The sequence below is a fragment of the Danio rerio genome, chromosome 7, assembly GCF_049306965.1.
Source record: "Danio rerio strain Tuebingen ecotype United States chromosome 7, GRCz12tu, whole genome shotgun sequence".
NCBI classification, from domain to species: Eukaryota; Metazoa; Chordata; class Actinopteri; order Cypriniformes; family Danionidae; genus Danio; species Danio rerio.
Window position 1 is genome coordinate 53484351 of NC_133182.1, and position 15951 is coordinate 53500301.

General features: G+C 34.3%; 1 protein-coding gene across 1 annotated transcript; it reads right to left on the reverse strand.

The window, feature by feature from the left end:
* Positions 1 to 3030: 3030 nt before the first annotated feature.
* Positions 3031 to 9109, reverse strand: cited1 (Cbp/p300-interacting transactivator, with Glu/Asp-rich carboxy-terminal domain, 1). The gene is made up of 2 exons (NM_001114891.2): positions 8869 to 9109; positions 3031 to 4541 (listed from the first exon to the last, which is right to left on the reverse strand). The coding sequence occupies exon 2, from the start codon at positions 4526 to 4528 to the stop codon at positions 4070 to 4072; it is 459 nt and encodes a 152-aa protein (NP_001108363.2). The 5' UTR covers positions 4529 to 4541; positions 8869 to 9109; the 3' UTR covers positions 3031 to 4069.
* Positions 9110 to 15951: the final 6842 nt, after the last annotated feature.

Below are 15951 nucleotides of genomic sequence, written 5' to 3' on the forward strand. Positions count from 1 at the left end.
TCTGCGGAAAAGGACCAGCCACTTCCTGTCAGCGGAAGATAAGCTGAACTACCGGAGCCGAAGAAGGACAGTCGGAGTTTTCTCTATAAGCCGTACGAGCGCGTGCCATCAGGTGGCGAGGGCTGTAGTCACACTGCAAAAACAGCAGCGGTTCGGTCACTGCAAGTTTCTTTCAGTGGAGACATTTCAGTCTGGAACTACATTTAAATGGATGGTTCACGCAAAACGACAATTCTGTCATCATTTAGGCCTACTGGCCCGTTCCTTGTGTCAAACCTATATGGGTTTCTTTATTTTGTTGTTGGATATGAAAGAAGATATTTTGAAAAATGTTGGAAACCTGTAACATCAATGTTCATAGTATTTGTTTTTCATTCTATGGAAGTCAATAATTACAGCTTTTCACGCGTTCTTCAAAATAACTTCTTTTATTTACAACAGAAGAAATTTACGAAAATCATGAATGTTTGCAATCAGTGAGTAAATCTGCATCTTCCCTTTAGATTAGATTAGATTAGATTAGATTGCATTAGATTAGATTAGCAGCAAGAGCAGGATATTGTTATAAAGTGCCATTATAAAAAAACTATGGTATAAAATACAAGCCATTTAGATTAGATTAGATTAGATTCAACTTTATTGTCATTACACATGTACAAGTACAATGCAACGAAATGCAGTTTAGGTCTAACCAGCAGTGCAATAGCAGCAAGTGCAGGATACAGGAATAAGTTATGAAGTGCAGTTATAGAAAACTATGGTGATATTTACAGATGGATGTACTATGAACATTATATACAGGTTGGATAAGCTATGAACAGATTTACAATATATGAATATATGTGCAGGTTGCTATTAATAATCAGTAGTGTGCAGATAGATAAACATGATTACAAGTGTATATGTTACAATATATGAATATATGTGCAGGTTGCTATTAATAGTCAGTAGTATGCAGATAAATAAGCATGATTACAAGTGTATATGTATAGTGGGTGTGTACATAATTACAAATGCCCATATGCAGTGGGTATGTACAGTTCAATAAGTAAACAGTTCAATGTGGTGCAGTGAATGTGCAAATGTTAAACAGTGCAGTTATTGCGAGGAGTTTAAGTTAGAGGAGAGTGGGGGGTGTATTGGGGGGGCAAAAGAGTCAGTGTGGGGCTGAGTTCAGGAGGGAGACAGCTCTGGGGAAAAAGCTGTTCCTCAGTCATCTGAAGAAAAGAAAAAAAAAACTTTAAAAGGGTTTCGCTATTTTGATGAAAACTTTTTTAATGTCAATGTTGAAATTTTGATGGAATTGATTGACAGTAAAATTATATTAAAATGCACAGTGTTATTTGGGGTCCCCCCATGCACTGTGTTAATTTTCATTAAATGTTGGGGATGTGTAGAACACGAGTCTGGTGGAGTTGGATTGAAAAAACACTTTGATTTTGATCATTTTAAGTTTTTTATTTTTTTATTTTAACTATATCTAGGTATAATAAGTAATTGCTGGTTTTATTATAAACTTTATTTTATTATTATATAAATTTCACATACATAAATTCAAGATTGCCAAAAGCAAACCTCTGTTCATGGTGCTAGAAAAAGAGATTCAAAAGAACATAAAAGTGATTTCCAAGTCTAAAAATAGAAAAGCAATTAAAACAATTAAAATATGCTCCTACTTTAATATTTTTACATAAAAATGTTTGTATATATTCATTTCCTGTAGCAAAAGTGCATTTATAACTCTTGTTTATAACTAAAATTGGTAAATGTGTGTAATATATTTGTATGGAATTTGATAATTATGTACCCTCTCCTCTCTGTTTTTTTCTTCTCCTTTAATTTCTTTTTTTTTTCTTTTAATTCATTCTTGTAAAGAAATGTAAAGTGATTTTATTGTATAAGAAAACTTTACATGCTGGTTCTTGTTAGTAAAAAAATGAATAAATAATAATTAAAAAATACATTTAAAAAATGTAAATGTATTTTTTGTTTGTGATTTTTGTGTTGAGCACAAACAGCAAGTGAGATGAAAACAACTGATATATTATTAACTAAGTAGAAAAGAAAACATTCGTATAATATATATCCAAATTGTTATTGTTATAGCAGCATTTCACATGGAAACATTTTTCATTTTAAATATTTGAATTAAACAAATGAGTTTATAATAAAATAACTGTAAACAGAAGGCAGTGAATGTAAATAGTAACACGAGTAGTTACAACAACTGAATGATGATTTGAAGTGCTTCTATTTGATATGCCAATAGCGAATAAAACTCACAGCCCAGGGGTCAAGAAGGAATGCAATATAGTCCATGGTAATGGAGAACAGGTAAAAAAAACAAAATGTCATTTCATAATATTCTATAGACCTCTAAATGACTACATCGAAATATGCTTTTGGCATCTTAGCTTCGTTAACCATTCTGTGACATAGTTGTCTTGAAAATAAACTTGGGCTGTGATGTTTACTTTTTGATTTTCCTTTTCCAAAACCAAACTAATCAAGTTAAGGTGTATATAATTAGTTTGCCCACTAGATGACAGTACTACCCAGTTAATCATCTTCCACTGTAGCGCAGCGGCAGCTCTAGCTCAGTGTTCGGCTAAAGTTTAGCTTAGCCCCTGTAAAGTAGCATTTTTTACCATTTGAACTCGTTTGTTTCTAATTTAACAATACTTTTTTTCTTTTTTATTTATTTTGATATAAAATGTAAAAATGTGTTTACGTTTTGATCAATTCATCTTTTCTTTAAGCTCTGCAAGTTTTGTTAAATGTTTAATTCAATTCAAGCATTTAGTCCCACTTTTTAACATGAAAAATACTATAGCTAATCTTAGTTAACGTTCAATTTAACATTAACAAATATAACCTTTAAATAAATTTATTCATTATTAACATCATCAAGCAATGGAACAACTTAAATGTTTGTCTAACATGACAACACAAATACTGTCAAAAATGCATTGCTCAGTGCTAACCGAAGTGTAAAATCGTTTGGTTTTTATTAGAAAGAAAAAGACAGTGTTGTGCTTTGTTACTTTATTTTCTCACATTCAGAAAAAAAACTGAAACGTACACACTTTTAAATAGAATAGGGAATAACTCTCTTTTATGTAGAAAAATAAAACAAAAGAAAAGTGCTAAAGCAAAAACATCTTTGATTAAGTTTTATAAGTCACAAAGTTCAAAAACAGTGAAGTGAAATGACAGAAAATATCTGAAAGAAGGTCTTCTTTCAATGGGTAATCGAATGAACCTTAAGCATGCACAATGTCTAACATATTTGTGGATTTTGGACAAGGCCTGCATAGAGCTACACTACAATTAACTCGTTTACTCATAAAGCCTACAAACAGAACAGAACTGAAGTAAATGTCAATTTTGAGGAAAATAAAAAAAGGCTGTAGACAGTACGTTTGAGGGCGATGAACATTACCATTGTAAGTGCATTAAAGAAATATCCACAAATTTAAAAATAAGGCTATCAGACCACGCAGGCTGAGTTATGGGGTAAACAGACACGTCTCATTAATTTATTTAACCATGGAAAACGTTCAGCCAGGTCGAGTTCCTCTGTGGCCAGCAAGGCTTTGTGGTGACATGGCTTCTCCAGGGAGTCTCTCCAATGATGAAGGGGCTCGACGGAGCGCACCAGTTTCACCATAACCTCCCATTACAGTCATCTAACACCACCAGTCCGGACAGCCAGAACAACCGGCGGCCCAAATCCTTTGTTCTCTACAAACCACATTTTCTGCTTGTCCTTCAACTTCTCTTTGAGGTGGCAAATCCATTCCACGTATCATTTATGTGGCTTAAAGGATGTGAATAAGCTTTGGAAGTATAGATAAGGCAGGGAAAATGTCTTCTCAAACATGTTGGCCTTTTGTTGTATGCGTGCCCAGTCCTCTTCTCCTCCATGAGCAGAAAGCCTCACATAACGGCAAACCTACAGAAGTCCGTCCTCGTAACTAACAGCTCTTGACTGTTCAAATCTGACAGTGTTCATTGACAAACTCAATTGCCATTCAATGGACGCTTTGGATTTCTAATGAAGATTTGGTCAGCAGCCAGCAGGCACGTCCGCAATGAAGTCAAACTCATTCTGACCCAACCACAGCTCTGGAAGCTCATTGGCACGATCCAAACCCAGCTCCACCACCAGTGACATCAAAACCTCCTCATCCACTGGGTCCGAATCGATGATGCCGGATGCTTGCGCCGCCCCAGGACTAGAGATCTGTCCTGGGCTTAACATGGAGGCGGTGTACCCTCGGCCGGGCCCAGTTGTGGCTGTGGAGGTCAGATTCTGGTAGTGGCTGTTGAGTTTCTGAAGCTGCATGGAGGCTATGAGGTGTGGGCCGGACTGTAGGCAGAAAGGCTGGGGTTTGGCCAATACCGGGGAACTAGAATGGAGGGACGCAGAGGGGAACTGAGGACTGGTCTTGCCGGATCCAGAGTAGTGCAGGAGGGAGAGAGAGTCACGGTCCTTCATGGTGGTGCTAGAACACAGCAGGCTCATCAGATGAACACGCCTGGGGGGGAAAACAATGATAACATGAAGATCATTTCACAAGTATGCTACATTACAGTTCAAATTGCAACACACTGCATACATGTAAAAAAGTTTAAATCAACAATCATGAAGTAAATGCTACTTCAAAAAATACACTTGAGAGTAATAGATATTTGACGCAAATAGTAATTTATTGGTTATCTGTTGTTTGCTTTTTGACTGACATTAGATAACCAAGAACAATAAATTTTGCAGTGTTGTTAGCTTGCAACATTGGCCCGAGGATCACCACATACTTCCAGCCGTTCAAGACTTTCCATAGAAACAAATTCATGGGCCTCATCCCCAAATGATAGATAACTCTAGTGAAATGTTATTTGTTATGAATTGACGGTTTCAGTCTGAGGCTAAGAATGTGTTTACATCATAAAGCCCTATAGGGGGTGTTTACACAACACCAACTTTAAAAACGGTGTGGCTTTTGGACATTCATTTGCACAACAATGCCATTTTAGGGGGGCTGAAAACCTGTTGAAAACTGTTTTTGAAAGTACAAGTTAAGGAATACATGTTCTTGTCTCGTTTACATTCCACATTTACAAAAGATTTTGGTTATTTTGCAAATGAGGATTAAACATGGTTTCATTTCCAATAACCATTGATATGCAGCTAAAATCAGGGTTTCTGCAGCTCCATCAAGTTAAATTTAAGACATTTCAAATCGCCCAGATGGAAAAGATTTTTATTTGCCCTTTCAAAAAAACATTATAATTTAATACATTTAACAATACAATAATAATTTAATAATAAAATATTTTAGATATTTCCTGGCAAAATATTTTGAATATTATGTAAAGAACAAGCAAGCTCTATTTATATCCATAGACTGTTTCCAACATAAACTTTCTTTAAAAGAAAAAAAGTTTTTAAGTTTTAAAAACTTTAATAAACTAAATCTATACACAACAACCTGTCCAGGTCAGTGTCCTCAGCAGTAAATACACGGAGCACGTTTAAACATTATGATAAATAGAGTTCAAATGACCTTTTTGAATAAAAGTTGAAAGTTTTAATTAGATGATTGTTGGTGATTGTATGGGTTTTGGCCAGATTGGGTAGCTATACTGTACATGAACAAAGGAAATTAAGACTTGTTGTAAGACCTAAAATACAAACTTTCAGTAAGTTAAGGACTAAGGCCTAAAATTTTACTTTTGGACTTTAAGACATTTTAGACCCAGTAAAATGTGACCCTACTCTCTCAGAAATAAAGGTACTTGAGCTGTCACTGGGGTGATACCTTTTTAAAAGTTACACATTTGATCTTAAAGAGTCTATATTTGTACCTCAAAAGTATATATTAGTACCTAACAAAAATGTAAGAGGAACACTTTTGTATTTTTTAGGTACTAATATGTACCTTTAAGGTTTTAATATGGACCTTTTAGGTACAAATTTGTACCTTTTGAAAAGGTACCACCCCAGTAACAGCTCAAGTACCTTTATTTCTGAGAGTGTAGACCACAAAACCAAGGGTCTTAAGAGTACTTTTGTTTTGTAAACAGAGATATAAACATCATCTAAAAAAAAGCTTTCTGTTGATGTACAGTTTGTTAGGACAGTTAGATAAAGCCATTTTTAAAATTCGCAGATTACGAAGAATCTGAAAACTGAAAAGTCCAAATTATGTGCTTAAAAATCCCTATTAGCAATCAAAATGTTATGATATACTAAATGAATCAAATGTGTTAATAAAGATATCTTAATACACCTTCAAAATATCTTGATAAAACATGATCTTTGCTTAATATTCAAATGTTTTATGGCATAAAAGTAAAATTGATCATTTGGACTCATCCAATAGATTTTTGGCTATTTCCAAAAAATACACCCGTTAAACAAGATTTGTGGTCACGGACACAAATGTTTTTATTTCTCTCACTGTTTTACATTATAATTGCGTTATTACCTTTCAAAATGAGCCAATTAAAATAATGAATTGAAAATATGCCTAATTGAAACCCAGAGCTTTTGTCTGCTTCTAAAGTACCAAAATGTCATTTTATGAAAGCTGATGTCACGTGATCTTTTAGTGAACCCATGTGAACAGAAATCCTTTTGACTGTTGTTTCCCTCCATAATTTGTCAACTGTTGTGTAAACGTGAACAGAAAACTGTTTTTTGTATTGTTTTACAACATAGACAAAATGATTTCCATTCACAGAGATCCACAGAGATAACTAAATCCAGTTTTTGTAGATTATGCTGAAATTATAATAAAACATTCCACTATAAAGCCCAATTTTCAATAAGGCAGAATAGTTAAACATGAAATTAAACATTTGTTTAAAATGGCCCTTAAAAGTAATATGTATGGTTTTTATATTGAACCTGAACCCCTGTTGGCAATTTTCGGAACCTGCCCTGAAAGTATTGCGCTTAAAGACAATATATGTAGAGTAATTGCTTTTACCACGTTATCGGCAAAGCACTTAATTCTTCTCTATTAGAAAAAAACTGAGCCCCCAACACAGTAGATGGATCAAAGATGCGACATTTTATGCAGCTTGAAAAAAAAAAAAAAAAATTTACTCTCAAAGGTTCAAAAAATAAACTTCCTTTTTTTCAAACATTGACGGTTTACAAGACTTATAGCAGGAGAATATTTAATCTCATACAATTACAAAAGATCGATGCATATCGTTTATCTTTTTGCATTTTCCTTTTTCACATTTATTTATTTATTTGTCACTTGCTGTGCATTTGTGTGACGTTTGAAGACTTTAATGTTTACAGACTGCTAGCTATGTGTCTCATCTGTTAAAGCCGCAAAAGGCAAATGAGTGTTGGGGATGTTTGTTTATAATTTTGTTGTTGTTGAACGCTTGTTTTTCTGTTTTGTGCAATTTTTTTTTTTTGTGCAAATATTTAAAAAGAAATTCTATAAAGTATTTAAAAAATAGACCTTAAAACTGTCATCTCCAACTGATCACTTGATATAACTTTTGCCAACCAGTGCCAACTCGTTCAGATTGCAAATCTGAGCAAAGAATTGGTGCCATAGTTGTGCAGTGTATTCCAGCCATAAAAGCTGCTGATGTGTGTATGAAAAGTGTCTTTAACCAAGATCACAAGGCAAGAGTTTATCAATGGCTCAGAAGGGCAGCAAATCATATGACTTTCCAAGACTATTTGTAGAGATGAGCCATTCATAATCCCTCAGATGTGGGGTTAATTATGGAGTACGTGACAGTGTCCTGTGACTCCATATCCTCCTGCGTCTCACACGTGCTCTCTCACACACTCACACAGAGGACAAGTAATGAGGCACTTCAACATATGTGCTGCTGCGCTCTCCTCAATCCCCACTTAAAGCCATTCTTTTGAGGGAAGGCATAATTGCTGAAAGCTGGTATGCAGCTGCAATGGACCTCCAGCAATGAGCAGCACACAGGCTCAGCTCATCTCAGCTGTGGGGCATTCATCTCCAGATCTTTGTGTTTAGCTCATTGTATTCATTATTCATAGCCTGGAAGCAGTCACTCACACACACAACATAGTGAAGCCCACGACTTAATTAGACCAAGACGAATGTAAAACTGAACTGCGGTTATCTGCAAAACCTCACGTCTATGTTGGACTAGTCAGTTTAATTTGTTGGATTTACACTATCTCCAACAAGACAACACAACAGACAATAAATAATGTATTGTCATTCAAACTGTTGAGCGTTTTCCAGGGTATCAGTCTCTCTATCTGCCTAGTGAAAGACAGATAACTGCACACTTCCTTCACTAACCAGTGAGATGATGTGGGTAAGTGTTGTCTGTTTAACAGTCCAGTTTGCCCCGAATTCGCGGACATTTTCATTCAAGGGAATAAAAAAATTCCCTTGGATGAAAAGAACATTTTAACGCAAGGGAAATTCGCTTTCTATCTTGTTTGCGTTAAAATTGACTGTTAAACACTTCTTACCATAATTTGTTAACATAAGTTGCTGACATAAACTATTTAAACATTGGCTGGATTATAAACTTTGACTATTAGAGAGAAATTGCAATATGATAGATAGATAGATAGATAGATAGATAGATAGATAGACAGATAGACAGATAGATAGATAGATAGATAGATAGATAGATAGATAGATAGATAGATAGATAGATAGATAGATTTCTAAAAGCTTACTTTTTATAGAAAAAAATCTTGTATTCATCAGATTCAAGTAACTTAGCCTACAAAGTTCAAACTAACCATTTAGACATCACTTTACATTTAGAAAATATAAGTAATGTAATACATTACATTAGTATTTCAGTTGTTAAATTACTTATTTGTAAACTTACCTTTATAGGAAAAATTGTCTACGTTGGTGTTGCGAATCCAGTACGAGAAAAAAAAACTAATACTTTTTTTATTATAACTTGCATAAATTAGCTTACCATCTATATCTAAATAGACACGGCACAAAATAAAGCTGTTGAATCGAAGCACTGTTGTACTATTTGCCAAAAACCGATGCGAAGTAGACGCCGGACTTGAAGAAATGTTTCTCCGTCCTGTTGCAGAGAGCACTCTCAATCAACTGTTACTGAATCAAAGGCATTAGCCTAAATACACACACTCGATGCTCTCAAGAGGCACCCGAGAGTCCTCTCACAAACACGACATGGAGCATCAGAAACCGGACTGAGAAAAGATGATCGGGGGGAAATCTGTTATGGCATTTGAAAATGATTAGTCCAAAACGAATGTCATACTTTACTCATTCTCTTTATGTTCCAACGAGTGTTTTTATCTTTGTTTAGAGCAAAAAACAAAACAAAAAAACATATGCCATTATGCTTCTGAAGTAGGTTTGAGGCTTGACAAATAGCTTATTATAATTTTGACAACATACATACATACATACATACATACATACACATACACATTATATATATATATATATATATATATATATATATATATATATATATATATATATATATATATATATATATATATTATAATATAATATTATTTTATTAAAATACTAAATAGAATTTACTCAAATGTCTAACTTTGTGCATTATTGGCTCACAATACACAATAGACATCATTTGTTGTATACAGCTCTCTTTTTTATTAATATATTTTTATCTCTATATAATATCACAGTTTATAGGACAATATTTTATTCTTTTTTTGCTGGTTAAAGGCCTACTTATCATGGTCTATTTGCTACCACAAAATTCATAAGTGTACACTGAAAAAAAAACTAATTTTACAGAAAATCTCTTTAAACTTTTTACAGTAAATTTTTGTCGTTTTAAATTATATTCAAAACTTAGTAAAATGACAAACAATCTGTCTAAATTAACAGTTTGACTAGTGTGTGACAGTTTGACTGATTTTATGTACTTTATCATTAATGACAAATTACTGACATTTTAGTCAGTAAAAATTTACCGTAATTTTATGGTTTTTGTTTGGCAGCCATAGCCGTAGTTTTTTTCAACGTAGGCAAGGACTACTTATTTGGGATATTGAGATTTCAAATCTGAAAGCTGAATAAATAAGTTTCCATTGATGCATGGTACGTTAGAGTAGCACAATATTTGGGTACAACTATTTGCAAATCTGGAATATGAGGGTTAGAAAAATATAAATTATGAAAAATTTGCCTTCGAAGATGTTCAAATTTTTAGCAATGCTAACTAACCACTAACCAAACATAGCCTAAAGTCATGATTTAGAAAATGTACCAAATATCATAGTAGAACATGACAAAAAAAAGCAATAGTTTTCACCCATTAATTTTTATTTATTTATTTATTTTGCTTTTTACTAAAATATACCCATGCAACATATGATTGGTTTTGTGGTCCAAGGTCACATATATAAGCCTAAGAATTATGTATGTGACAAAAATCTCCTGACATTTAAAAGAGATCCTTGTTTCAGAGTGGATTTATATCCGTGTTTTCGGTTTGCAAGCTAAAGTGCGCGCAGAGGACAGATGCGCGCTCACTCACTGCGCGCTCTCTCTCTCACACACACCTTAATCACTGTTGCCATAATAGCTCACTTAATCATCATTCACACACACAGGCGGTAAAAACAATATATCTGAGGTAATTAACACCAAGTCCTACGGGTTTTCTTTGGCAAACCTACAACAAACACGCAGTCCCAGCTTTATTTACACATAAATGTAAAATTTTGATCAATAATGTAAAAAAAAAATTAGGGCGACAATGTTAGCACTGTCGCTTCACAGCAAGAAGGTAGCTGGTTCGAGTCCCGGCTGGGTGTCAGGTGCTCTACAGCTCCAAATTGGCTGTAGAGTGTGTTCCCAGTACTGGGTTGCAGCTGAAAGGGCATCCACTGTGTAAAAAATAGGCCTATAATGGATAAGTTGGCGGTTCATTCTGGTGTGGCGGTGACTCATAGGGACTTGGCCTTAGACAAAGGAAAATGAGTGAATAAATGAATATTGTAAATTATAAAACTGACCAAACTATAATGTGTAATTCCTAACTGCCTTAAATTTAACAACCATGAATTAAAAACAGGTTCCGATCGATATCGACTATAACAAAATGGCGCTTTTCTCAGGAGCCAATTGATGGAAGATGAGACGCAACCAAACAGCTTTATTATCCGTTTTAACGGGTTTAAAGGCCGCATCTGTCGTCATTCACGGGGACACTTCAAATGTAGATGAGCAGGGAAGTGACGGCTAAAGGATTTGCTCCTCTCCTGAGGGAAACGTTATGCAAATGAAGACAAACGGTTTTGACGTGCCCTTTGTTGTGTCACAACTCGAGAACTGATGTCATAAAGACCACCTTTGTGTATTATAATGGGCCTCACTCCTCGAATACTTCATTTCAGGCCAGCGCTGACAAAAACAAATCTGTACAAATCTGTTGGCGTGAATACATCAGTCGGAGTGAAAGGCCGAACGCGTCATCAGGGAAGACAGATGAACACTTTGCATAAAATTCGTTGAGATGTCAAACAGACAACTAGATGAGCAGGTGCCATAACGTCAGCAGCTCGGGTATGATTATCAACACTAACAGATAGGCTCAAGCTCTTCTTGCATGGAAAATGTGTTAGCCTGCCCTCACAAATGTTCTCCTCACACCTCTTTTATTTGGAACAACGGAAAATAACCTCTTCAAATAAACATTTATTCTTATTAAATTGGTTTATTAGAGATATTAATTATCTTAAACCTTTCTATATGAACAATTTGGGTCTATCAACAATTTCTCTACTGTTTAGAGAATTTAAGGTATCATCAAATCTATCTCTGTTAACATTATTCAATTGTCAAAATCACATTTTCTATAATTCCCTGTCTGTTGTACATCCAAAATTAAGGTGTTGAGTTAACTGATACAAATATAATCACAAAAATATAATATAATATATATTACTCAGAAGCAAAATAAATTTACTCCTTGAGGCATATTTTCTCTAGAACTCTATTATAGTTGAAAGAGCATGTTAAACTCTCTTTAAATACACTATTAATAATAAAATTAAGGAAATTCATTTTAAAACACTACATGCAATTTACCCAGTAAAATCTTTATCATAGTACATTCAAATGGAGGACATCTGTAGTTTCTGTAATGCATATAAAGAGAGCCTTTGTCATTTCTTTTTTGAACGTAGCGTTGTAAACATCTAGAAAATTATAGTTTCAAAGTGACAAAATTTATTTAAAATATTATTTTTACATTAAAATATATATGATTTTTATTATAAAAACAAATCCAATAAATGTCTTGAATATATTGTTAATCTCTGTATTTTATATTGTATGTTCCTGATGGTTTGTGCGATAAAATAAATAAATAAATAAAATAACAAATAGGCTATACAGCCTTATTCAGAGAGGTGACTATTGTTATTCAGACACAAGTTAACTTTCCTCCCAAATGTCAGTTATTTTTTAAGGTTAGTGTGTGTAATTTTTTATACTATTTTAAAACAGCTGGCGGAATAATGTTTCCTGACTAATTTAGTAGCTGGTTTCTGCCCATTTTTAATTTAACATATTTTTAAAAACCTTATTGTAATAATAAAAAAAACCATTTTTTTTAGGTGAAAAAGTTTACATTTATTAGCAAATTGTTAAAGTTTAAAACCTTCCAAATGATCATCATTATATTATTTAACAAATATATTAGACTGAAACTATTTTGTTCTTTTATATTTTATTATGTTGTTTACAATTGCAAAAGGAATTTGCTTAAATTACATTAACTTCAGGGAAAAAAAAATATTATTTGACATAGGTCTTGAGTTCTGGGAAATTGGCTCAGAACATTTAAACCCATTGACAGTTGTTTGGTCTTGTTTAAATCATAAAATGTTTTGTTTCTTAAAAGAAAATATACACATGCAAAAATATACACTCACCAGCCACTTTATTAGGTACACTTTAATAGTACCTGGTTGGACCCACTTTTGTCCTCAGAAATGCTTTAATCCTTCGTGCAAAGATTCAACAAGGTACTGGAAATATTCCTCAAATAATTTGCTCCATATTGACGTGATAGCATCACGCAGTTGCTGCAGATTTGTCAGCTGCACATCCATGATGTGAATCTCTTGTTCCACCACATCCCAAAGGTGCTCTATTGGATTGAGTTCTGGTCACTGTGGAGGCCATTTGAGCACAGTGAACTCATTGTCATGTTAAAGAAACCAGTCTGAGATGATTCATTCTTAAGGACATGGCGTGTTTTCTTTCTGGAAGTAGCTATCAGAAGATGGGTACACTGTGTTTATAAAGGGATGGACATGGTCAGCAACAATACTCAGGTAGGCTGCGGCGTTGACACGATGCTCAATTGATACTAATGGGCCCAAAGTGTGCCAAGAAAATATCCCCCACACCATTACACCACCACCAGCACCAGCCTGAATCGCTGATACAAGGCAGGATGAATCCATGCTTTCATGTTGTTGACACCAAATTCTGACCCTACCATCCAAATGTCGCAGCAGAAATCGAGACTCAACGGACCAGGCTGCGTTTTTCCAATCTTCTGTTGTCCAATTTCCTGTTCTTAGCTGACAGGAGTGGCACTCGGTGAGGTCTTCTGCTGCTGTAGCCCATCAGCCTCAAGGTTGGATGTGTTGTGCGTTCAGAGATGCTCTTCTGCAGACCTCAGTTGTAATTTGCGTTACTGCCTTTCTATCAGCTGGAACCAGTCTGGTCATTCTCCTCTGACCTCTGACATCAGCAAGGCATTTGTGCCCACAGAACTGCTGCTCACTGAATATTTTCTTTTTTTCAGATCATTCTCTGTAAATCCTAAAGACAGTTGTGCGTGAAAATCATAGTAGATCAGCAGTTTCTGAAATACTCAGCATGTATTTTCAACAGTACCAGCAACCATGCCACGTTTAAAGTCACTTAAATCATCTTTCTTCCTCATTCTGATGTTCGTTTTGAACTGCAGCAGATCGTCCTTACCATGTCAACAAGCCTAAATGCATTGAGCTGCTGCCATGTGATTGGCTGATTAGAAATTTGTGTTAACAAGCAGTTGGCTGGTGAGTGTAAGTTAAGACATTTTTAAGCCTGAAATGTGGAAGGGTAAAGGAGTCTTACAAGAAAACATGCATTAAAGGATTAGTTCACCCAAAAATGTTAAATTTTGTTAATAACTCTACTCGCCTTCATGTCATCCCAATTGCCTGAGAGCTTCATCGTCAGTATCAGATATTTTAGATGAAATCCAAAAAAGCTCTCTCATCCTTATAGAAAGTGAGTCCTGATGGATGTCCAGGAGTTTTGAGAAACCTCCAGAAAATGTCCAAGTCCGGAAAAGGATCCAAAAATATTATAATTTCAAGTCACTTGTCATGGTGGTTCAACTATATACAAAGCTACAAGCAGTGTTGGGGAAAGTTACACATGAAAGTAATGCATTACAAAATTGAGTTACTCCCCAAAAAAGAAACTAGTTGCGTTACTTAGTTATTTTTTATGGAAAGTAATGTGTTACGTTACCATTTGCGTTACTTTTCCTAAACACATAAAAATAATAATTTAGGATAATGTTATCTGGGAACATCCTGACCCAGAGCTATACATGCCGTATGTACAGATTAATGACAAGTTAAAAAAAAAATCACCTTTTCCTTTTCTTTGATGCTTTCAAAATAATGAACACATTCTCTTAGTGAGTACGTTTACACCAATAATCCGATTTTAATATGTTTAAGACAATACTTGATTAAGAGTCTACCATGTGAACAGAGATTTCTTATTAATTTAATCCCAACAATGTCATAACCAAACTAAACAAATATCTCGTTTGTCACAGGGGCATGCATGAAATGTTCCTGAATGAAAGTAAAAGTGCCAAACTGTGGCTAAAATTGACAAACTAAAATTCAAACACCCCAAATTACATGAAACACCAGAGAAAAGAGTGGATAGCATGGTGACGCAATGATGTTAATCAAATTATGTGCTATAACATGTAAAACAGGATCATGAAAGAAACATTAAAAAAGCAACTCATGTAAACGCCTGATTTACTGCCTTTTTCAGATCGTAGCTAATGATTCGATTACTGATGTCCATAAAAAAACTTAGTTATTTACTGTGTGATTCATTGTGACTACTTTATTTATAGTTCAACAATTTTTTTTAATAATCTCATTAATCAAACTAAAAAGTACCTCGTGTTACATTTTCAAAAAAAGAACTCAAATAATATTACTTTTTTTTTTTAAAGTTTTGCGTTACTTTACTCGTTACTTAAAAAGTACTATTATTACATAACTCGTGTTACTTGTAATTTGTTAACCTTAACACTGGTTACTTGTAATTTGTTAACCTCAACACTGGTTAGAAGTACACTTTTGTGTGGCAAAAAAATAAAAAACTTTGTTCACCAGTGTCTTCCACATCAGATTGCCAAAATGACAAATGTGTTGTACTGCTGATACTAACAGCAACACATCATTCTGCCCGTGGTAAACACACACCATGACCTAACACAGCAGAGAAGATAGGCAATGTCCTATTCACGGTTTTATTTATGGAACACAAATTTTTCTTGGAGCTTTGTTTGATTACAGTTGAACCACTGAAGTCACATGTAATGTTTGGTTCCTGGACTCAAGACTGTTATTGTTTGGTGGGTCAGAGAGCTCCTGGATTTCATTAAAAATATCTTAATTTGTGTTTGAAGATGAACGAAGGTCTGGACTGGAATGACTTAAATGCGTGTGTGTGTGTGTGTGTGTGTAATTAATCACAAAATCTTCATTAGAGTTGAAATAAACTTTAAAATTTGAATTATTTACCTTTTATTTGATCAATTTTAATTCTGACGTTAAAATCACCAGCTGTGCATTCCATTTTGTGCATCATTACATTCTGCAAATGCATTTTAATATACTAA

Coding starts and splice junctions, on each gene's coding strand:
- cited1 (NM_001114891.2), bottom strand. CDS start 4,528: ATGAGCCTGCTGTGTTCTAGCACCACCATGAAGGACCGTGACTCTCTC.